Source organism: Phoxinus phoxinus (assembly GCF_949152265.1).
Source record: "Phoxinus phoxinus genome assembly, chromosome: 21".
Lineage (NCBI taxonomy): Eukaryota > Metazoa > Chordata > Actinopteri > Cypriniformes > Leuciscidae > Phoxinus > Phoxinus phoxinus.
In genome coordinates this window covers 2,488,632-2,513,729 of record NC_136896.1, presented here as the reverse complement: position 1 = coordinate 2,513,729, position 25,098 = coordinate 2,488,632, and the positions used below count along the sequence as shown (strand labels likewise).

Here is a 25,098-nt window from a genome sequence, read left to right as displayed (position 1 = left end):
CACTCCCTTCCTCCTCAGTTGGGCTGTTACCCCCTCCATCACTCCCTTCCTCCTCTGTTGGGCTGTTACCCCCTCCATCCCTTCCTCCTCTGTTGGGCTGTTACCCCCTCCATCACTCCCTTCCTCCTCTATTGGGCTGTTACCCCCTCCATCACTCCCTTCCTCCTCTGTTGGGCTGTTACCCCCTCCATCACTCCCTTCCTCCTCTGTTGGGCTGTTACCCCCTCCATCCCTTCCTCCTCTGTTGGGCTGTTACCCCCTCCATCACTCCCTTCCTCCTCTATTGGGCTGTTACCCCCTCCATCACACCCTTCCTCCTCTGTTGGGTTGTTACCCTCTCCATCACTCCCTTCCTCCTCTGTTGGGCTGTTACCCCCTCCATCACTCCCTTCCTCCTCTGTTGGGCTGTTACCCCCTCCATCACCCCCTTCCTCCTCTGTTGGGCTGTTACCCCCTCCATCACTCCCTTCCTCCTCTGTTGGGCTGTTACCCCCTCCATCACACCCTTCCTCCTCTGTTGGGCTGTTACCCCCTCCATCCCTTCCTCCTCTGTTGGGCTGTTACCCCATCCATCACTCCCTTCCTCCTCTATTGGGCTGTTACCCCCTCCATCACTCCCTTCCTCCTCTGTTGGGCTGTTACCCCCTCCATCACTCCCTTCCTCCTCTGTTGGGCTGTTACCCCCTCCATCACTCCCTTCCTCCTCAGTTGGGCTGTTACCCCCTCCATCACTCCCTCCCTGGGCTGTATCCCTTCCTCCTCTGTTGGGCTGTTACCCCCTCCATCAATCCCTTCCTCCTCAGTTGGACTGTTACCCCCTCCATCACTCCCTTCCTCCTCTGTTGGGCTGTTACCCCCTCCATCAATCCCTTCCTCATCTGTTGGGCTGTTACCCCCTCCATCACTCCCTCCCTGGGCTGTTACCCCCTCCATCCCTTCCTCCTCTGTTGGGCTGTTACCCCCTCCATTACTCCCTTCCTCCTCTGTTGGGCTGTTAACCCCTCCATCACTCCCTTCCTCCTCTGTTGGACTGTTACCCCCCCCCCCCCCCTCCCTTCCTCTGTTGGGCTGTTACCCCCTCCATCCCTTCCTCCTCTGTTGGGCTGTTACCCCCTCCATCACTTCCTTCCTTCTCTGTTGGGCTGTTACCCCCTCCATCACTCCCTTCCTCTGTTGGGCTGTTACCCCCTCCATCACTCCCTTCCTCCTCAGTTGGGCTGTTACGCCCTCCATCACTCCCTCCCTCCTCTGTTGGGCTGTTACCCCCTCCCTTCCTCCTCTGTTGGGCTGTTACCCCCTCCATCACTCCCTTCCTCCTCTGTTAGGCTGTTACCCCCTCCATCACTCCCTTCCTCCTCTGTTGGGCTGTTACCCCCTCCATCACTCCCTTCCTCCTCTGTTGGGCTGTCACCCCCTCCATCACTCCCTTCCTCCTCTGTTGGGCTGTTACCTCCTCCATCACTCCCTTCCTCCTCTGTTGGGCTGTCACCCCCTCCATCACACCCTTCCTCCTCTGTTGGGCTGTTACCCCCTCCATCACTCCCTTCCTCCTCTGTTGGGATGTTACCCCCTCCATCACTCCCTTCCTCCTCTGTTGGGCTGTTACCCCCTCCATCCCTTCCTCCTCTGTTGGGCTGTTACCCCCTCCATCACTCCCTTCCTCCTCTGTTGGGCTGTTACCCCCTCCATCACTCCCTTCCTCCTCTGTTGGGCTGTTACCCACTCCCTCCGTTCCTCCTCTGTTTGGTTGTTACCCCCTCCATCCCTTCCTCCTCTGTTGGGCTTTTACCCCCTCCATCACTCCCTTCCTCCTCTGCTGGGCTGTTGCCCCCTCCATCCCTTCCTCCTCTGTTGGGCTGTTACCCCCTCCATCACTCCCTTCCTCCTCTGTTGGGCTGTTACCCCCTCCATCACTCCCTTCCTCCTCTGTTGGGCTGTTACCCCCTCCATCACTCCCTTCCTCCTCTGTTGGGCTGTTATCCCCTCCATCACACCCTTCCTCCTCTGTTGGGCTGCTACCCCCTCCATCACTCCCTTCCTCCTCTGTTGGGCTGTTATCCCCTCCATCACACCCTTCCTCCTCTGTTGGGCTGTTACCCCCTCCATCACTCCCTTCCTCCTCTGTTGGGCTGTTACCCCCTCCATCACTCCCTTCCTCCTCTGTTGGGCTGTTACCCACTCCCTCCGTTCCTCCTCTGTTTGGTTGTTACCCCCTCCATCCCTTCCTCCTCTGTTGGGCTTTTACCCCCTCCATCACTCCCTTCCTCCTCTGCTGGGCTGTTGCCCCCTCCATCCCTTCCTCCTCTGTTGGGCTGTTACCCCCTCCATCACTCCCTTCCTCCTCTGTTGGGCTGTTACCCCCTCCATCACTCCCTTCCTCCTCTGTTGGGCTGTTATCCCCTCCATCACTCCCTTCCTCCTCTGTTGGGCTGCTACCCCCTCAATCACTCCCTTCCTCCTCTGTTGGGCTGTCACCCCCTCCATCACTCCCTTCCTCCTCTGTTGGGCTGTTACCCCCTCTATCACCCCCTTCCTCCTCTGTTAGGCTGTTATCCCCTCCATCACTCCCTTCCTCCTCTGTTGGGCTGTTACCCCCTCCATCACTCCCTTCCTCCTCTGTTGGGCTGTTACCCCCTCCATCACCCCCTTCCTCCTCTGTTAGGCTGTTATCCCCTCCATCACTCCCTTCCTCCTCTGTTGGGCTGTTACCCCCTCCATCACTCCCTTCCTCCTCTGTTGGGCTGTTATCCCCTCCATCACACCCTTCCTCTTCTGTTGGGCTGTCACCCCCTCCATCACTCCCTTCCTCCTCTGTTGGGCTGTCACCCCCTCCATCACACCCTTCCTCCTCTGTTGGGCTGTTATCCCCTCCATCACTCCCTTCCTCCTCTGTTGGGCTGTTACCCCCTCCATCACTCCCTTCCTCCTCTGTTGGGCTGTCACCCCCTCCATCACACCCTTCCTCCTCTGTTGGGCTGTCACCCCCTCCATCACACCCTTCCTCCTCTGTTGGGCTGTTACCCCCTCCATCACTCCCTTCCTCCTCTGTTGGGCTGTCACCCCCTCCATCACACCCTTCCTCCTCTGTTGGGCTGTTACCCCCTCCATCACACCCTTCCTCCTCTGTTGGGCTGTTACCCCCTCCATCACTCCCTTCCTCCTCTGTTGGGCTGTCACCCCCTCCATCACTCCCTTCCTCCTCTGTTGGGCTGTTATCCCCTCCATCACTCCCTTCCTCCTCTGTTGGGCTGTTACCCCCTCCATCACCCCCTTCCTCCTCTGTTAGGCTGTTACCCCCTCCATCACCCCCTTCCTCCTCTGTTAGGCTGTTATCCCCTCCATCACTCCCTTCCTCCTCTGTTGGGCTGTTATCCCCTCCATCACACCCTTCCTCTTCTGTTGGGCTGTCACCCCCTCCATCACTCCCTTCCTCCTCTGTTGGGCTGTCACCCCCTCCATCACACCCTTCCTCCTCTGTTGGGCTGTTACCCCCTCCATCACTCCCTTCCTCTTCTGTTGGGCTGTCACCCCCTCCATCACACCCTTCCTCCTCTGTTGGGCTGTTACCCCCTCCATCACACCCTTCCTCCTCTGTTGGGCTGTTACCCCCTCCATCACTCCCTTCCTCCTCTGTTGGGCTGTCACCCCCTCCATCACACCCTTCCTCCTCTGTTGGGCTGTTACCCCCTCCATCACTCCCTTCCTCCTCTGTTGGGCTGTTACCCCCTCCATCACTCCCTTCCTCCTCTGTTGGGCTGTCACCCCCTCCATCACACCCTTCCTCCTCTGTTGGGCTGTTACCCCCTCCATCACTCCCTTCCTCCTCTGTTGGGCTGTTACCCCCTCCATCACTCCCTTCCTCCTCTGTTGGGCTGTTATCCCCTCCATCACTCCCTTCCTCCTCTGTTAAGCTGTCACCCCCTCCATCACACCCTTCCTCCTCTGTTGGGCTGTTGCCCCCTCCATCACTCCCTTCCTCCTCTGTTAGGCTGTTATCCCCTCCATCACACTCTTCCTCCTCTGTTGGGCTGTCACCCCCTCCATCACTCCCTCCCTCCTCTGTTGGGATGTTACGACGACCCTTCTGCTGTGGGCCGTACTGTAACGATTATGTTCAGTTTTGGTTTGGTTTCCACTATATTCTGTTACTGTTTGCCTGTGTTTGCTAGTTTGACTCCATGTTTTTAAATACATGTGTGTGTATTTAAACCCTCTGTTTATGTTTCCATGGAGGTGGAAACCAGTGGCAGCTGGTGGGTTTTCAAATCGAGGAGGCACACAACATTTTAACGGTCTGATTTTTTAACTGCTTTAAAGTTGGTCACTTATGGACAGAATTTTTAAAGAAAACGACATACATTAAGACAATATAAATATAAGTTAACACACTTAGTCCTAGCCTATCACTTGAAGCAAAAATTCACCCTCATGTCCTTTTAAATGTCCGTGTTAAAAGAGCATGTTCGGCCCTTTAGTGAAGCTGATTGCTGTATAGCCTTTATCCAACTTAGGCATGGGGTCTTCCTTCATTTTTAATTTGTAGCTGTTGTTTGAATAGTAGTTTAGTAAATTTGATTGTGATAAAATATTCAATATCTCTATTCTCCATAGTTACATCAACGGTAGCAGGTCAAACTAATATCACGTAAATTGTGTCTCGTCGATGATTGGTCGATATACCAAGGGAGGCTAGCCTCCTCTGTCATGTTACTTTTCTCAACACTCCTAATCGCTGAAAGTGAAATACTCGATGGTGATTGGCTAATTTTTTACCACAGGAGGCACTAGTCTCCAGCTGTGGATTTGCCTCCCCCCTCCCTTTCTCTATCCCATCAGACAGGGTTGTAAAATCATATAGACCTGTTTCTGTAAATTATTTACATGCATCACAAACACATATCATAGATCTTATGTGCTCATGCAAAACAACAATCCTCCAGAGTGTAAAACTGTATAGTATATTACCAGTTGTAGTGTCCATGGTTGTAGTTTCTGTTGTTGTAGTTTCATCTGTGGTTGTCTCTGGTGTGACAGTAGTAGTGTTTATGTTGCTTGAATCTGACATAAATTATTAATATTAAACAAAAAGCGTGTAAATATATTTACCTGCACAGTAAGCCAAATGGCAGTTAGTTGGGCTCACAAACTCATAGACATAATAATCTCCTGGACAGGCTTTGACTTTAATGGGATTGGATTGGAAATAGCAGCAGTTATTACTCCAGTGACCGCAGACATCTCGAGTGACCACTCCATCCTCAACTGTTGGATGTCCTCCGTTCAGCCACAGTGGAGCAGCAGTGCCACAACTATACTCAGCAACACATGTGTCTGGCATCTGAACGCTCTGACCCTGAATGAAGAGACGGTACCAGCCGTTCCAGCTGACCCAAGTGTCACACATTATTTGAGAGGAATGTTGATTGTTGGTGGCTCTCCATGAATCATTCAGGATATTGTAGTTGTAGCACGGGTCAACAGGGGGAGCTGTTGTCATGGAAATATAACAAATATACATTTTGCTGAATTAATAAATGAATGTTGTTTTATGTATCCGTCATGAAATAGTTATCTGCACATCACTCTTTACTTAAGTACACACCTCCTCTCATTTAGCTGACAAAACAAGTGTTAAAAACAGCCAAATTGAGTCACAAAGATTAGAAGCAACTTGAGCTCAAGAAGCCAATTCTTTCAAAACACGCTTTGACACTTATATTTATACGTATATTCAAGTGGTGATCTACACATAGACTGATTGAAAATCAGATTTTGATTGTTCTTTCAGATTTAAAACATCTTTAAGAACTGACACTCTCTCTCCAGTCAAAAACAAAACATAAAGTGAAACTAATCTGCAAAAATATCTTGTTCCTATATCTCTGCTTTTGATTTCATTTCATGGCTTAATACACTTGCATGTATAATTTGCTAATTAGTTCATTTTGCATCTTGTTCATGTATTTCTCAAACTAGTGTCAGTCTAAGATAGCCAGGGGGTCTAAAAATCACCAAAACCATAGTAAGTAATATTGAAACAAAGAACGACACTACACTATAAAATTTAATGAATGTATAAAAGGCCATCAAATTACACTCTGATTCTTTTATATTTGTGTGTGTGTATAGAGTAATGTCCTGTATCTGATGGTTGGGGGATGTGAACATTGGTTATAAACTGAGTTTGAGAAACAAGTTTCAATACTTCACTTTATCTAAAATTGCATTCTATGTTCACATTTTAATATATAGAGTCTGAATTGCATACTCATTTGTGAGCTCTATTGCTTCTTCCTAATGTGTTTTTTGCAAAAATGATTATGAATTTACTTAATGTGATAAACGGGAACATTTCAAGAGATCCTGTTTAATAAAAACACGTCCAAAAAAGATGCTCAAGATAGTTTATAAAAGAAGCAAGACAATACTTTACCAGTGGTTGTGATTGGGTGAGTGATAGATTCTATGGATGGGATCGTCTCTGTTGTTGTAGACGCTGATGAGTTGGACTGACTTGAGGATTCTGGTATTAGGAACATTTTAAATCAACTTCAATACTTTTTAAACAAAATCCAGAAAAGAAAATTATTGAAGATCATAGGAGTAAGTGCTCACCAACACAGTAAGCTCCACATGACATTGGCTTGACAAACTCATAAACATAGTAATCTCCTGGACAGGCTTTGACTCTTATAGGGTGGGATTTGTAAGTACAGGAGGCATCCCATGAGAGACAGACCTGACTTGTGACCACTCCATCTTCCAGCTGTGGGTGCGAGCCGTTGAGCCACAGTGGGGAATAAGTGCCACACATGCCTTGATTTACATATGATTCTGGCATCTGAGCTTTTTCACCATTGTAGAACATCCTGTACCAGCCATTCCACTCCACATTATAATCACACATGCCATAGTAGTTATAGTTATTATAGTAATAGTTGTCTGTGGATCTCCAAGGCTCATCCAGACTGGTATAGTTGTAGCAGGGGTCGACACTTGGAGTGGAGAAAGGCACTATTGAGGAAAAAGTAGAAAGAGAGCATTATATATTGAAGATTAAATATATTCAAGATGATAATATGAATACAAACCAATACAATTCATGATAAGTTACGTCAAATGTAAAGATGAATGAATATACCTGCACAATAAACAGGATCTGGGATTGAAAGAGTTGGTCTGGTAAATTTGTAGACATAATAATTTCCAGGACAAGCTTTGACTTGGATTGGGTCGGATCTGTAGCGATTGCACTGATAATCACGGGAGCCGAAAACTTCACGAGTAACAACTCCATCTTCTAGCCGAGGATGAGAGCCATCAAGCCACAGAGAACTATAACCTCCACATGACATATAATAAAAACACCACTCAGGCATCTGAGCACTTGATCCATTAATGAAGAGTCGATACCAGCCGTCCCATTCTACACGAGTGTCATCATGATCAGATATGTATCCATACATAGACCAGTAATTGAGTGTGCTTCTCCAGTGGTTGTCAAGTATGTTGTAGTTATTACACGAGTCATAATCTGTTAATGAGAGATGACGAGAACAAAACAAGTTATAATTTAATGAGAAACTTCACAAGTGAAAATCTTAATCAGTGAGACACAGTTATCATCATGAGATTCTTAAATCATTTATACACAATGTGACTGTGTAATAATGAAAATGTGTATGCATAAAAATTGCCATTTTCACTATAATGCAAATCTTTAATTGAAGGAAAAAATAGATCATTTTTAATAATACTCAAATATTTGTTCATATATATTATTTGCAGCTTACTCGAAGTAATGCTGGATCCAGTGAATATATCTGGACTTATAGTGGAGACCGCCTGTGAAATAGTGTTGACATCTAAAAAGAAGGAAATTCATGTAAATGACAGAAATCATTTTAAAAGTTTTGAAATTCTTAAATAAATGAGAAAGGCACAGTACCTGTGCAGTATCCTGAACACCACCCTGCTTGATTCACAAGTTCATAGACATAGTAATTGCCTGGACACGCTTTCACTCTGATGGGTTTTGTCTTGTAATCACAGCAGTTTCCCCAATAATATCCTCCACACACCTCCCTGGTCACCACTCCATCCTCTATCTGAGGGTGAGGATCATTGAGCCACAGATTGAGGTCTGCGTTACAGGAGTATGAACTAACACAGGTCTCTGGCATCCGGATGTCCTTTCCATAGTAGAAAAGCCGATACCAGCCATTCCAGGAGAAACGTTCATCACAAATGTAATCTCCACTTTCATTGTTGGCTCTCCAGGGACGATCCAGAGACTCATAGTTGTAGCAGGGATCACTGCTGATGCTTTGGAAAGCAACTGTCATGGAGTTTGCAAAAGTAATATTAAATATATTGCCTAAACTGTACATACAAGAGTACATCCTAAAACCTATTATGACAGTTAATTACATAATTTTGAACAATTATATTCTAACCAACTGTGTACTTTCAGGCTCAAAATGGGGCAAATATTCAGTAGCTGACAGCAGCTTGAAGAACCAGACAGAGCAACATTGCTAAACATTTGCTAAAAGCTATGCAAATAAGACTTTTCTGACAAAGACTTCAATAAGAGGACTGTGGAGTAATATTATACGATGTGTTCATAAACAGTATACATATTAATTATTAAGTAAATGGCCTAAAGTGTGATTTGAGGAATTTTGTAACAAAGAGATCTAGGTGCTATTGATCTGTAACATAACCTAATATACAGAATGGATAATGGACTGGAAACCACTAATTCTAGCTAATTAAAACATGCTTATTTTTATAAAACAAAAGATGATGCTAACAGATAGAGCTCATTATAGTTAAATAAATAATCATAACAAATATCCCAAATAAAAGGGTTAAATTGTACCTGCACAGTACATCGGCCCTGGAGCTGATGTGATGGGTTTGACCAATTCATAGACGTAATAATCTCCTGGACAGGCTTTGACTCGGATGGATGAGGAACTGTAGTCGCCGCACTCACGGGAATACCCCCACCACCATGAATGAGATCCCAGGACTTCACGGGTCACCACTCCATCCTCAAGTGTTGGATGAGAACCGCTGAGATGCAGTGCAGATTGACCGCCACATCCCATATTACTCACACACCACTCAGACATCTGGGCACTTTCTCCATTCAGATACAGCCGATACCAGCCACTCCATTCAACAAGACTGTCATCATATCCTGAGTACTGATATGAGCTTTGCCGTATGTCTCTCCAGGATTCATCAAGAGTGTTATAATCATAGCATGGGTCAGAGATTGAAGTTGTAGGTTCTGAGAGAATAAAGAAAAAAGACTCATTCACTGAGGTGGCAAAAACAAGAGTTCAGGTAAACATCTAACTTTTGTGTCTGTATTAAAGATAAGATATTGGGATGACAAAATTGGGATTTATTAGATAAATTGACTAAACCTACAACAAGTGTATCCTTTATACCCTTCTCTCACAAATGTAATGTCATATATAAATCATTTAAAATGTCTTCTATAATTGATTTATTTTATACTAAACTATTAAGTGCTAACATAGAGTCTGAACATATAATTACTCTATCTGGTCTAACATCTTCTGTCCACTGTAATGCAACCATTATTGCAACTAATATATTACAAAAAATAATAAATTAATTGATAATCTTTTGAATATGCTTATTTCAAATTCTCAATTTCAAAATCCCCAGATTATGGTATTCCGTCTGTACATAAGAACAATATTTGTCTTGTACGTATTTTTCTATATTTACACTATTGTTTTCAAGTATTTCTTTATTCTTATTTAGATTTACATCTACCTTTGCCATAGGTAAACAACCATGGTGGGATTCTTCCTGTTAATGGTCCTAACACTAAGGCCCCGTTTACACGCACTGGTTATTTATAAAAACGGCCGTTTGTGCCCTTCGTTTACACGCAAACGGAGAATTCGCCTCTGAAAACGATTCTTTCTAAAAACTCTGGCCAGAGTGGAGATTTTGGAAAACTTAGGCCCCGTTTACACGATGGGAAAACGCAGATATTTCTCTGCGTTTTGGCCTGTCGTTTACACGAAAACGCTGTTTTTATCCCAGAAAACGATTATTTCTAAAATCTCCGGCCAAAGTGGAGATTTCTGAAAACGCCGGTTATGTGTTGCCGTATCAACTGGGAGAAACGGGGTTTTAGGTTCTCTCTTGTCGATTCTGAGGATTCTGATTGGCTTGCATGGCTTTATCCTTCTCCCTACACTGCCGCCCATAGGTTTGGCATAGCTATGATGGCGCTCGACGGCGTATTTATGTGGGTTGTGTGCACAATGTTATTATTGAAAACGGAGGGGGGGAAATATTCGTTTCTCTAAATACCCGGCTCACTGTCGAGAAGAAGTCTGCTTTAGAGCTTGTATCAGTGTGAGTCTTTCTGCTCCCCTCCAAACACACACAGAAAAGGGGGGGCTGTCTGTGTGTGTGCCCTGACCTGTGTGCAAAATTTCAAGAGTTTTCGAGCACGTTAAGGGCCCCAAAAGTGCCCGAGAAGTCCCACACAGCAGAGAAAGGGTTAAACTAAACTAGCCCCCCTCCTCACACACACACACATACACAGATCCCCCCCTCCCCTCCCCATCCCACACAGACAGACACACACACACAGAATGGCAGAGAGACAGAGAGAGACACAATTCACATTCAAACCACAATATCTGACTTTCTGTTGGTCGGAGCTAATGACTGTAAATTAGAAAGTTGTTCGGCTTGATAAGATCAATATACACGCTTTTGTAACTGTAGGTAAAACTATAACTAAGTTATAACACACTTTATGCATCCTTTTTTAATCATAAATTCGTTTCCTCGCCACGGCCAAACCGTTCGAGATATCAAAAATCCGTCCGCAATTTAGCATCCTCCATGTCTTGACTTCATGCACACCGAGTTTCGTGGTCATCGGATGAATTCTCTGGGAGAAGTGTTTCAAATGCCAGAACATGCGTTTCCATACAGCCCATAATAGCCGACTTCCTGTTGGACTGGCGTAAAACTTAGAGCACGAAAGTTGTTCGGCCCGATGAGATCTATATGTGTACCGAGTTTCATATTATTACATGCAAGCGTGTTTGATATATGGACATGTTTTTGAATCCCATTCCAGGGGGCGCTGCCGAGCCCCCCTGCCACGCCCGGGTACCAGCTTCAGTCGGGCCCTGATGGCCGCGGGTTCTGACATTTGTGCAAAGTTTCAAGAGTTTTTGAGCACGTTAAGGGCCCCAAAAGTGCCCGAGAAGTCCCACACAGCAGAGAAAGGGTTAAAATAAAGCCCCCCTTCTCTCTCACACACACAGACACTGAGAGAGACTGGCAAAATTCCCATCAAATCACATTCAAACCAAAATATCTGACTTCCTGTTGGTCGGAGCTAATGACTGTCAATTAGAAAGTTGTCCGGATTGGGGAGATAAATATAGATACCGATTTTTGTTACTGTAGGTAAAACTAATACCCCATTTTTGACTAAAGGTGGCGCTACTGAGCCCCTTACCACGCCCGTTTCTGAAACTGTGCACAAGCGTACTAGGCAATAAATGTAAAGTGTCTGTCGAGTTTCATGCAATTTGAAGTATGCTAAGAGTCTCAAAAACTTTAAAAAATAATATTAAAGTTTGATGCGTTGCCATGGCGACAGTATTAAAGATATCAATAATCCTTTCACAGGTCTACATCTGCCGTGTGTTTACATTATACAGATGAAGTTTGAAGCAAATCGGGTAAAAATAAGAGGGTGATTTCAAAGCATTTTGAAAGTGACACACTTCCTGCTGCCAGTTGGTGGCGCTATAACTTTGACTCACAATAGTCACATCCATGTGATCGGCCTCTTACAGCGAACACACTGCTGAAGTTTCATCAAGATCAGTTAATGTATGAGGATGTTATAACACACTTCCTGTTTCCAATATTCGCCATAAATTTGTTTCCTCGCCACGGCCAAACCGTTCGAGATATCAAAAATCCCCTCGCAATTTATCATCCTCCATGTCTTGACTTCATGCACACCGAGTTTCGTGGTCATCCGATGAATTCTCTAGGACAAGTGTTTCAAATGCCAGAACATGCGTTTCCATGCGAGCCCCCCTGCCACGCCCGGGTCCCAGCTTCAGTCGGGCCCTGATGGCCGCGGGTTCTGACATTTGTGCAAAGTTTCAAGAGTTTTTGAGCATGTTAAGGCCCCCAAAAGTGCCCAAAAGGTAGTAAAATAATAATAATAATAATAATAAAGAAGAAGAAGAATAATAATCCTTAGAAAAACAATAGGGCCTTCGCCTTTTCAAGGCTTGGGCCCTAATAATTTAAGGGTAAAGAGCCCAACTAAAACACACACTGATCTCCATAATGGTGACTTTAATTATGGTTTTCTCCTTCAGTGATTCTGCTTGTTAACATCAGGTGTCTTCAATTCTTACTGAAGGAATTTGTTCAATAACTTTATGGCCATGTCAATATTGCTGAAATCCATTGTTAAATATACCAGTTTAAAATGTAAAACTTACATGCTGCTCCGTAAAGGTGATTACAGTTTTAATGTATTTTTTACAGAATTGTTCTGGCAACCAAAGTTGCCAGCATTATTCCGTAAAAAATACGGGATTTTTTTTACAGTGTGTGTAAATGTGGCCTTAGTTTGCACGTTTGCATGTAAACTGAGAAAAACGTAGTTTCAGGCAGCCGACGTCACAGTATGTGACTATTTTCGGGATTCTGATTGGCTAACGTGGGCTTGAGCTTCTCGTTACACTGCCACCTACAGGTTTGGCATGCTCTAGACGGCATATACACGGGTTCGTGTAACGAACACTTTTCTGAAAACTGACAGGTGTGCACGATGTTATTTTTTTGAAAACGGAGAGGGTGAAATGTCCGTTTATGAAAATAGCCGTCCACGTGTAAACGTAGCCTAATTTCACCTTTTATTATCCATCCAAAACCCCTTCCTGTATTTATTTTATATTCCCAACAGTCTTCTAGTACTCTCTTAGTTTGATGTTCTTGTTTACTGCTTTCTAATCTACTCGAATATGTCAGGGATATCTTGCTTATTCTTACATCTAGTGGCAGTTCTTCTGTTGCTGTCATTAAGGCATTATTTGCAGTATGTCAAAGTTTTAGCCTGTATTATATCCAATTTTTCAGGTTTGATTTAGCTGCTGCTCTAGGGGCCCTATTTTAACGATCTGAAACGCAAGTTTCAAAGCGCAAAGCGCAAGTAACTTTGTGGGCGGATCCCGGCGCTGTTGCTATTTTCCCGGCGGGATAAACAAATCTTGCGCCCAGCGCAAATCTATAAGGGGTTGGTCTGAAGTAGCTTCATTATTCATAGGTGTGGTTTGGGCGTAACGTGAAATAAACCAATCAGAGCGTCCTCTCACATTCCCTTTAAGAGCCGGCGCTCTTGTTCCACGGCGGATCGCTATTATAACGGCGGATTTGCCGGCGCACGCTAGGAGCGGTTCACAGCCGAGAAGACCGACGTTCTCGTCAGGACCGTAAAACACAGAGAAGTGACATTGGGGATGATGGGAGAAACCCACCCAAATTAGCTTCGGTTAAACAGGTGTATAATTTGGGTAAATGTGTAGCCTAATCTAGATTTTTTTTTTTTAATCTAGATAGATCTTTTTCACATCTTCACGGACACAACAATGATTTCCCTCGTGTGTTAATATTTTTCCTTGTAATAATGTATGATTTGCAAAAATGAAAACTGCTGCATCTGTTTATAATTATTAGAGAATCAAAGTGGATGCGCGTTAACACACTACATTATGGCCAAGCACGCGCCCTTAAAATACCATATCACTAACGCGCAACGCGCCACTGTCTTTAGACTGTTTTTTTCTTGGTCAGTGGCGCAATTGCTTTCTAAAACTAGAAAATAGCACATGGGGAGTTTTGCACCGGAACACGCCTCCTCTTTGCGCTGAATCGCCCCCGCGAGCGCAAGTTCATTCACTAATTTACCGACGTGCGTCTGTGGAGGGAAAAGTCCGCTGTGCGCGGGTGCAAAATAGGAATGATACATGCGTCGGTGTTCAAAGTCAATTGCGCTGGGTGCAAGATAGGGCCCAACCATAATCAAAAAAGGGTCTTAGCATACCTGTATATTAATCACTGTTGTTTTATCTGCACCCCATCCACATCCCGATACAGCCCTTCATCATATATATCGGTAACACTTTACAATAAGGTTCATTTATTAAACATTATTTAATGTATTAACTAACGTGAACAATACATTTGTTACAGTATTTATGAATCTTTGTTAATGTTAGTTAATATGAACAAAGCTGTTCATTGTTAGTTCATGTTAGTTCACACTGCATTAACTCATGTTAACAAGATTTTAATAAAGTATTAGTAAATGTCGAAATTAACATTAACAAAGATGAATAAATGCTGTATAAGTGCAGTTCATTATTAGTTAACGTTAACTAATGTAGTTAACTAATGTTAACTAATGAACCTTATTGTAAAGTGTTACCTATATATCTTTTTTTGCTTTTATTTTCTATCATATTTGTATGTGTTCTCCATGTGTATTTGCTATCAAACCATAATCCTAAGTACTTAAATACTGACACTCTTTCTAATGGATTCCCATACAAAAAGAATTAGCTGTTTTCAGGAATACTTTTCCTTGAGAAAATCATACAGTTTGATTTACTAGCAGATAACTTATAACCCCAGTAATGGACCATCTTTCTACCTTTGTTATTGCTTTTTGAAGGACTTCTGTTATATACATTGCTATGCATAAGTTTAGACACCCATGCTAAAGTTGCCTAAAAAGAGGGATAAAAATCATCTTTTGGAAATTGATCTTAATGCCTTAATTAAAAAAATGGAGGAAAACTCCAACCTTTAAGGACACCAATTTTCTTTGTGAATGAAAAGTGTATCGTAAATAAATAAATGTTCTTCCTTAAAATACCGGGTGCATAAGTCAGGACACCCCTGTGTTAAATTCCCATAGAGGCAGTCAGATTTTTATTTTTAAAGGCCAGTTATTTCATGGATCCAGGATACTATGATCCTGATAAAGTTCCCTTGGCCTTTGGGATTAAAATAGCCCCACTGTCACAAATCGCTCAGCTACGCCTCCCTCTGGTTTCATCCGCTCCCTCTCTCTGGAATTCTAGGACTGCATTTCCCATCTCTCCCCCCGGTCATTATCTATTCCCATCCCTGCCTGGTTTGTCTTATCATTCTCATCACCGTCACCTGTTGATCATTATCTTCCCTTTATGTGGACTGTCTCCCCCATTGTTACTTTGCAAAGTCTTGTTTTGCCCTGCTGACATTACCGAGCGTTATTCCCTGTCTCTAGTTATCATCTGTCCCTTTGATCCCTGCCTGGACTCTGTTCTGTGAACCTTTGCTGCCTGCCTCGACCTTCGCCTGTGTTTCGTTACGAGTTCTGGATTGTCCCTTAAACTGTGTCTGCCCCGGTACATGTCTGCTTCTCTTTGCTTTATTACTTGTGTGAATAAAATACTGCAAATGGATCTCCAAGCCTCTGACTCACCCTTACACCCACATCATCACACACTCTTCACCACACCTAGAGATTGGCATGGGGTACTTTCCATAAGATCATCTCTCAATGCAAATCAAACCAGCTATTAGGCAAACTGAGATAAAACCAATGTCTAGGTATGGTGAAGGGTATGTGATGAAAGATGGAACGTAACCTGAAACTTGTGTTTAGGACTGCTCATGCGCATTTACTGGGCATTTACTGGGCATTACTTAATACAGCGTCTCTTCAACATAAGCCTATAGACTAGGTTACAATCAATGAAGTGGTTCTACGTTTTCTTATTCAGTTTCTGATCAAATTGACACAATATAACATTGCGACTACATGAAAAGAGATTTTACTGTTTTTGTGAGCATTAGTGGAACTGAAGGTGTGAGAATAAACACAAAACACGTGATCGTTGTCATGCGGTGAATCCGGCCAATCGTGGAACAGCTTTGTCATCATCAGGGGGACGTTCAAGCTCAAACCAGTGCGCAACATTTTGCTGCGGTTTCCGGGTTGAACGACATGTTTCCTGGTAACGATGTGCAATGGGGTTTGATATACGTTTTCTCTTGTTTGGTGAATGTGTCAAAAATGTCAGTGATCAGCAATAATGATAAGCCTAATACTCATAATAAAAAATATAGCTGCAAGCAGCAATTATCGGGGCCAAGCGCAAGAAGACGATAAGAGATGCCAACATGGCTGGGAGTGTCAGACCAACTGCAGCAAGGAGCAATTAAAAACATTTTAAGTGCAAATGACTGAAAAATCATATATACAGTAACTTATAAGATGATTTAATGGTTTATCACTTTCGACCAATATGTGGTGCAGTTACAAAATCTTTGTGATGTGGTCAGAGTGAAGTGACAATGACACATACAACGTTTGGTGTCAATATGTCAAGGCATTGCAGATATAAAGCCTAAATAGTAATTTTTGCATCATGCCTCAATTTTGCTGCTGCGGTTTACGAAAACAGTTTCGTATATCGACACAAAATCCATAACTTTTACTCGGCACCGTCTGGAGATGGTAAAATTCGATTTTGGTGAAAATCGGACGAACTGTCTAGGAGAAGTTCAAAAAATAGGTTTTAAAAGAATATAAAGATGGCAGACAGGAAGTTTGGCTGACTACAAAATTGGTATCTATGTTTTCAGCATAACCCAATTATTCTATTAAGACCAGTGTCATTACAATAGGTAAATCTATTCAAAAGTTATTAGCATGTTTGTCAATTTATTTATAACTTTTGACTAAAAGGTGGCGCTGTCTCGAAATTTGTTGAGTACCTTCAGGGCATGGTGCTGATGGCACATACTGAGTTTCATAATGTTACAGCAATGCATCCGTTAAGTTAAGTATTTTACATCACAATACTGTATTGAAGTCAATGGCAATTTCATGTTTTGTTCTATTAAAGCGCCAACAAGTGGCACGATCCAACAATTTTTTCATGTGTCTTTAGAAGGGTGAGCCCATAGATGTGTGTGTCAAATTTGGTAAAAATATCTCATTTAGTTTTGGAGTTATAGACATTTATGTGTATAAACTAGGGCTCGGGGAATAAACACGTTATTCTTTGCAATTAATTTGAGATGTTTAACACGTTAAAAAAAATTATGCAATTGACGCAACACTTTTTTTACCTCGTTTTAATGACTTCCTGTTGCGGCTGCAATTGTGAGTGTGTCGAACCAAGTCACCCTGTCATGATGGAGAAGGACAAGGATGGAGTTTTACGAGGAATGTTTGCATTATAAAGTTGCCTGATGGTGCGTTTGACAAAACAAAGATGCTGTGTACAATTAGCAAAGCTGAATTCAAATACCATGGAAGCTGGATGCACAGAATTTTCGGCAGCCAAAATTATCTTTCGGTCTTTGTCCGAAAATATAAGCGAAAACATGCCGGCCCGCCCCTCCGTGTTCGTCGATCAGGTTTCACGAGCGGGTCTTTTCCGCTGAGTGTGTGTGTGTGTGTGTGTGTGTGTGTGTGTGTGTGTGTGTGTGTGTGTGTGTGTGTGTGTCCGCTCAAATAACGTGAAATTCCTCAGTAGTAAACTTCTGTTTGAAATATCCCTGCTGAGCTGGTATAGTCATGCTGTAGCCTGGGTTTCCCCAGACTGCCTTTGCGCAGCGCGATTTTATTCTCGCTGAAAGGCAGTCTGGAAACCATGGACCTGTTTTTCGCCTCGTTTAGGGAACCAATCACAGAACGGGGAGGGAGCAGCAAGACGATGACGACATATTTGCGACACAACTAAGCAGTTTGTTTATATCGGTTTATATCTATGGAGTCAACATGGCAGCAGACGCGAAGCTACCTTTTGATGCAGCCTTAGATATTGTTCTAAGTAGTTTAGATCGCAATTTTATTTAGAAAAAAGAGCAGCGTTTGGCGTTAAACCATTTCTCTACATACGTCGTCTGGTATAATGGAAACGATTGGCTATGAGCTACGTACAGGCGCATTTGATAGACATTCTTAGCACCCAATAAACGGCGCCGGGCATTCGTAAACCACGCCTCAAATACGAGAAAATGAACATGTGGTTCCCAGACCCAAGTCTCAACGAGAATTGGGTCTGGCGTTAGCCAGGCTAGTCATGCTGGGCAACAATGGTAAAATCACCTGCTCTGATCACATGCTCTGGTAACAATAGCTTTGTAGGACTATACTTTATTTTGATAAGAAAAAAAAACTGTTAAATCTGATTATGTTGCACGGAACTGAATGAAGAATAATATATTGATGTTTAATATTATTTTAATATAGGGCTATTTTCTGTTCATTTTTTTCTGTGTTGTTTAATTTAATTCTACGTTTAAATATTGATGATTACAAGCTTGGGGGAAATGCAATTAATTAGTAAAAAAAAAAAATTGAATCGTTTCCCAGCCCTAGTATAAACACATAAAAAATTACCCACACCTGACTTTGTTTGCATTTTCATGCCACTTACTATTAATATTTTTATAATTTGGGCATCATCGTATGGGCATTATCGCCAACGACCTATGTTTACAAACTTCTGACGTGGTTTCGTCTCGATCGTTCTAACAGTTTAGAAGACATTGGCAAATTTTTTAAAGCGCTAAATCACAACGCTACACAAACCGTAAGGCGAAACCTAGCATGACCTAAATTATTTGGTATCGTTGGACTCTGCAAAGATTTGGGAACCTAATGAGATGACTCCCGTGAAAATCAGTCAACCACACCCAGAGTTATAAGCATTTTAAAAAATTATTTTACCACTAAGTGGCGCTTGTTTGTGTCACGGGTATGGTGCGGATGAAGACAGGCAGAGGCCTAAGGTTCCAATTCAAACTTTTACTATAATAAAACTTAAACAAAACTGGTACAGGCAAGGGTAACACTCTCCATACAACGTAACATAAACAAACATTGACCGACAACTGAAGGGTGAAAGACAGGAACTTAAATACACAGATGACAACGAGTGACGACAGGTGATGATGATGATGGGTGATTAACTGATTAACTCGACAGGTGATGAAAATGAACTAATGAAAATGACGACAGAGAGGAAGAAAAACACTGAATGAGAAAAACAACCTAAAAGTCCATGGAAACAACAGAAAACACATTAACAATGTGACAGAACCCCCCCCTCCCCCCAGGCGCGTCCTCGCGCCGTAAAACATCCAAAGGGGTGGGAGGGTGGGCGCCCTGGAGGCTGATGAACAGGTGGCCGATCTGGAGCAGGAAGCCTCCAGGGCGGAGCAGGACGTGCAGGTGGCCAGGGCGGAGCAGGATGAGGGCGTGGCCATGGCGGAGCAGGATGAGGGCGTGGCCATGGCGGAGCAGACGGACCCTCAGGCGTCCATGGTGGTGAGGACCCTTCGGGCGGCCATGGCGGTGAGGACCCTTCGGGCGGCCATGGCGGTGAGGACCCTTCGGGCGGCCATGGCGGTGAGGACCCTTCGGGCGGCCATGGCGGTGAGGACCCTTCGGGCGGCCATGGCGGTGAGGACCCTTCGGGCGGCCATGGCGGTGAGGACCCTTCGGGCGGCCATGGCGGTGAGGACCCTTCGGGCGGCCATGGCGGTGAGGACCCTTCGGGCGGCCATGGCGGTGGCCTATAGCCCCCCCCCAAAAAGTACTTGGGGAGAGTGACAGGATTTGGAACCGGCTCAGGGACAGACACCGGCTCAGGAACAGACACCGGCTCAGGGACAGACACCGGCTCAGGGACAGACACCGGCTCAGGGACAGACACCGGCTCAGGGACAGACACCGGCTCAGGGACAGACACCGGCTCAGGGACAGACACCGGCTCAGGGACAGACACCGGCTCAGGGACAGACACCGGCTCAGGGACAGACACCGGCTCAGGGACAGACACCGGCTCAGGGACAGACACCGGCTCAGGGACAGACACCGGCTCCAGTGTGTGCGCAGCCCACACACACCACATGGTTGTGGCCATGATGGCCAGACTCGCGGTCACTGAGGACACAGGCGGTGGATACATGGCGTGAATAGTCTCTGGGCTGGACGGGACCAGCGGTGCAGGAAGCTCTGGGCTGGACGGGACCAGCGGTGCAGGAAGCTCTGGACTGGACGGGACCAGCGGTGCAGGAAGCTCTGGGCTGGACGGGACCAGCGGTGCAGGAAGCTCAGGGCTGGACGGGACCAGCGGTGCAGGAAGCTCTGGGCTGGACGGGACCAGCGGTGCAGGAAGCTCTGGGCTGGACGGGACCAGCGGTACAGGAAGCTCTGGACTGGACGGAACCAGCGGTGCAGGAAGCTCTGGGCTGGACGGGACCAGCGGTGCAGGAAGCTCTGGGCTGGACGGGACCAGCGGTGCAGGAAGCTCAGGGCTGGACGGGACCAGCGGTGCAGGAAGCTCTGGGCTGGACGGGACCAGCGGTGCAGGAAGCTCTGGGCTGGACGGGACCAGCGGTGCAGGAAGCTCGGGACTGGACGGAACCAGCGGTGCAGGAAGCTCTGTGCCGGGCAGCGATGAGGGCTCTGTGCTGGGCAGCGATGAGGGCTCTGTGCTGGGCAGCGATGAGGGCTCTGTGCTGGGCAGCGATGAGGGCTCTGTGCTGGGCAGCGATGAGGGCTCTGTGCTGGGCAGCGATGAGGGCTCTGTGCTGGGCAGCGATGAGGGCTCTGTGCTGGGCAGCGATGAGGGCTCTGTGCTGGGCAGCGATGAGGGCTCTGTGCTGGGCAGCGATGAGGGCTCTGTGCTGGGCAGTGATGAGGGCTCTGTGCTGGGCAGCGATGAGGGCTCTGTGCTGGGCAGTGATGAGGGCTCTGTGCTGGGCAGCGATGAGGGCTCTGTGCTGGGCAGCGATGAGGGCTCTGTGCTGGGCAGCGATGAGGGCTCTGTGCTGGGCAGCGATGAGGGCTCTGTGCTGGGCAGTGATGAGGGCTCTGTGCTGGGCAGCGATGAGGGCTCTGTGCTGGGCAGCGATGAGGGCTCTGTGCTGGGCAGTGATGAGGGCTCTGACGCAGGAAGCTCTGGGCTGGACGGGACCAGCGGTGCAGGCGGCTTGGAGCTGGACGTCAACCGTCCAGGGTCGAAGAGGGACCAAAGCGGAGAATGGTGTCGGGGTCCATCTCGACCACCGCCTCTACTGCGGCCTCCACGGGTCCCGCGAAATCTGGCCAGACGGGTTCCCTCAAACGACCCTCCATGGGCAAAGGCTGGGAGATCTTGGCTCTCCTTGGCCAGGGCGAAAATTCTTACCCATTCGTCCATTTTAGATTGGTCGGTCAATCTGTCACGGGTATGGTGCGGATGAAGACAGGCAGAGGCCTAAGGTTCCAATTCAAACTTTTACTATAATAAAACTTAAACAAAACTGGTACAGGCAAGGGTAACACTCTCCATACAACGTAACATAAACAAACATTGACCGACAACTGAAGGGTGAAAGACAGGAACTTAAATACACAGATGACAACGAGTGACGACAGGTGATGATGATGATGGGTGATTAACTGATTAACTCGACAGGTGATGAAAATGAACTAATGAAAATGACGACAGAGAGGAAGAAAAACACTGAATGAGAAAAACAACCTAAAAGTCCATGGAAACAACAGAAAACACATTAACAATGTGACAGTTTGAAACTTCTGAGGCTCCTTCAGAGCATCGTACTGGTGACCCATAACGAGTTTCTTAACGATACGATCGTGCGTTCATAAAATACAGCATTTTTGGTACAAAATTCTAAATGTCCGACACCTAAAATGGTCGATATGAAAATATAGGATATCAGTTTATTTGGCATGGTGTCCTGAATCAAACAAAACCACTTTTATGATTTTTGGACCGTTCAGAAGTTAAAAGCAAAAGAGCGATTTTTTTTGTATCTCCGGACCAGTAGGTGACGCTGTGCCAAAACGCAGCATGTAGCCTCAGGTTCTGCTTGTGATGACATGTACCAAGTTTGGTCTGGATCCGATAAAGCGTTGCGGAGATACAGCCTTACATCTGTTTTCGTAAGCGCTACTGAAGATTTGATCACACGTTTTTCGAGAACAGTTTGATGAATCATTTTGAAATGCATGTGTTTTTGTCGCCTTGGTCTGAAGATGATCTGGTTCAATTTTCTTGAAAATCGGAGCAACAGCCTAGGAGGAGTTCGAAAAGAATTTTATGAGAATTCAAAATGGTGGACAAATTTTCATGACGGAAAATGACGTCGAATTGTCTTGAGCTAAGGAATTAGAGGAAAAATTTATTTTGTTTCTAGCTCTATGGTTCCAAAGTTATTAACATAAGTAAAAATTTGGACAGTTGGTGGCGCTAGAGGGATTGAGTTAGAGACTCCAAATTTGCTATGGTGACTGTTCAGACTGTCCTCTATCAGTGTGGCATAGTTACCGCAAGCGGTTTCTATGGGCTGCCATAGACTTCCATACGGAAGAAGAAGAAGAAGAAACGGAAGAAGAAGAAGAAGAACGCCAACGATTTCAAGAGGTGCCTACCCACTTTCAGTGCTTGGCCCCTAATAATAAGAATGGCAACGGATACAATAGATTCCTCCGCACCTTCGGTGCTTGCCCCTAATAATAAAGTCATATAGATAATAGCACAGTCTCGGAGGTAAGAAGTGGATTATCCTTCAACTGAAATGTTGGTCTTTTCATCCTGAAATGCGAGGCAAATGTTGAATCACAATAATTAGGAACCACAGTTTCCACAAATTCCTTGACTCGATTGGGATGTTCTCTTTTAATCTGGATGGCAAAGGCACTGACTGTAACATCGAGCGTATTTTGCAGAATTAAACACGTATTTATACCCCTTTCATCAGGCTCCGAAAATTCTTTTAAAAAAAACACAAAGAATGTCCTTCTCAGCTGCCATAGTTGCAACTCTTGCACCGTTTCCGTTTAAAAAACGTTTTGCATCATTTTGTCGGGGCTAAAGGCAGCCGCTCTGGAGAAAATGCGCTGGCTGAGTTCTCAATCAGTAAATCAATACTAATTAATTACTAATCACAACATTAATGTGTCTGAGATGTGAGCAATTGTCTTTTTTTACTCTCAATGTGGACATAACATGCATCACAAACTCCTCAAGTGTTACCTAGTGACTCTGTAGGAACTACTGGTGATCTGGACCATTAATTTAAAGTGAAAATATGTGTTTGATGTTCTTTACTTTAAAATAATGGTCCAGGTGACTAGTAGTTCATGCAGAGTCACTAGGTAACATTTGAGTAAATAGTAATGCAGTTTATGACTATATTCAGAGTAAATATGATGACTGATTACATCTCAGACACACAAAAATGTTCCTTATAAATTGTCAGTTACTTAATAGTTATTAATGAGGCTAGCGTCATCAGGTTATTATTGATTACCTAATAAGGAACTATCTCCTAAATACTATGATATTACTTACTGATTAGTTAAGCTTGTTTATTAGTTAATAGTAGCTGAAGTGTTAATGTAGTACTCATTAGTCCTGCATTACTTCCTGCATACTTATTAATGACGGACCATTAAATGTTACTATAATTTTTATGGTTTATTTTGCAAGATTGAGTTTTGTTGAATACTGGTTGGGACGGGAGACAGGAATCTGAAATGTTTAATTTGTTTAGTTTATTTCAATTCTTTATTTTTTGAGGCTGTAAAAAACAAAAAAACTGTAAATTGTACAATTTAGAACTGTAATTTAAGAGAAAAAATATTGAACCGGTTAATCCAACAGACGACCTCTTGCATATACTGACATCCACCATAATAACACTAGTGGTAAAGAGAAAGACAAGATGCATCAAAGAACATCACAAGTAGCTTTTCCACAAGCTGAGGTAAATACTAAAATAAAGAAGGCGCACGCGGTGTCACACACACCCACACACACGGTAACACACACGGTAACACACAACAATAAAACCGAAATGTACAGAAAAAAAACTAAGAAGAAACATTATTATTAAAATTAAAACCATCAAATTTGAAGTGCCATGCAGGGATAGGGAATGTCAGTGTACAGTTTTTCACTGTACTGTAAATTATAAGGTCTTTTTTATTTCTAAAAATGGTACATTTAACAATATTTACTAAAATGTAAAGTTAGATCTAATACAGTTTTTCCATTTAGTACAGGAGCTTAGCGTTAACCAAGTTTTTACTGTCAAATTTTTGCTGTCTTTTACTGTTCAAATTAAAGTGATTTTTTACAGTATGTAAATATCAATTTGTGCTAAAATATTATGAGAAGTTTTTATATCAATAGGAAAACTTTTGCCATACAAATTATTTCTGCTACTTTAAAAGTTTTTTAATGGAAAACAAAGGATGGATTGAAGATTAGATGAAGTGAAAGAATGATTGTACCTGTTGTTTGTCCATTGATTGTTTCACCTGTTCAATACACAATATAAGCATAATTATTTATTATTGGGAAAATAGTGAGTCATTTTAGAGACAGATTATAAAACACTCACCATTAATCAGCAGCAGCGACACACACAGTGAGATCAGAAACCTCATTGTGACGATCGGCACCTGTACACACATTTACAACATACACACGTTGTACACACGTTATTTTTTTATTCTTTCTTTGTTGTGCACATTTGCAAAACAACTGTAACATTCACAGATACTTAAAGGCAAATTTTTACAAAATATAGAAAACATCCAAACTTTACAAAATAATTTAGATCCATCCAAAGTTGGTGACCAAACGGGATAAAACAGAAGTGACTTTACCTGAGGTCAGATGCGGCTGCAGAGCAAACTCAGATTGATGACTGGACTATGAGATTCTCTCTTCAGTCGTTCAATACAGTGAAGCTGAACTGGAGATCTCACAATCTTATCAGTGCCTTTAATAACTGTGGGTTGACCTTTACTGGAACTAGATTTAATGTCTCAACAATAGCTAAAACCAGTTTATTCATGTGACATTGAGATATTTGTTATTTGAACTGATTGTTTCCTTGTGAACCTGCATTCAGAAAGACATTCTTTCACTCTGTGCTCGAATAGATGTTAGATGGAAT

At 44.1% G+C, this 25,098-nt stretch overlaps 1 protein-coding gene across 1 annotated transcript in view; it reads right to left on the bottom strand.

Annotated features, from left to right (window-relative positions):
• The window catches only part of LOC306989704 (alpha-tectorin-like), a 56,302-nt gene extending 31,408 nt beyond the window's left edge, over window positions 1–24,894 (bottom strand). Inside the window, exons 1-11 of the mRNA XM_079595624.1 lie at window positions 24,806–24,894; window positions 24,538–24,598; window positions 24,428–24,454; window positions 8,885–9,301; window positions 7,949–8,338; window positions 7,794–7,865; window positions 7,142–7,534; window positions 6,616–7,014; window positions 6,434–6,523; window positions 5,107–5,487; window positions 4,966–5,022 (exon numbers count right to left, since the gene is read on the bottom strand). Coding sequence (XP_079451750.1) covers window positions 4,966–5,022; window positions 5,107–5,487; window positions 6,434–6,523; window positions 6,616–7,014; window positions 7,142–7,534; window positions 7,794–7,865; window positions 7,949–8,338; window positions 8,885–9,301; window positions 24,428–24,454; window positions 24,538–24,583 — 2,272 coding nt within the window. The 5' untranslated portion in view covers window positions 24,584–24,598; window positions 24,806–24,894. The remainder of the gene's footprint in view (window positions 1–4,965; window positions 5,023–5,106; window positions 5,488–6,433; window positions 6,524–6,615; window positions 7,015–7,141; window positions 7,535–7,793; window positions 7,866–7,948; window positions 8,339–8,884; window positions 9,302–24,427; window positions 24,455–24,537; window positions 24,599–24,805) is intronic.
• Between the last annotated feature and the right edge of the window lie 204 nt (window positions 24,895–25,098).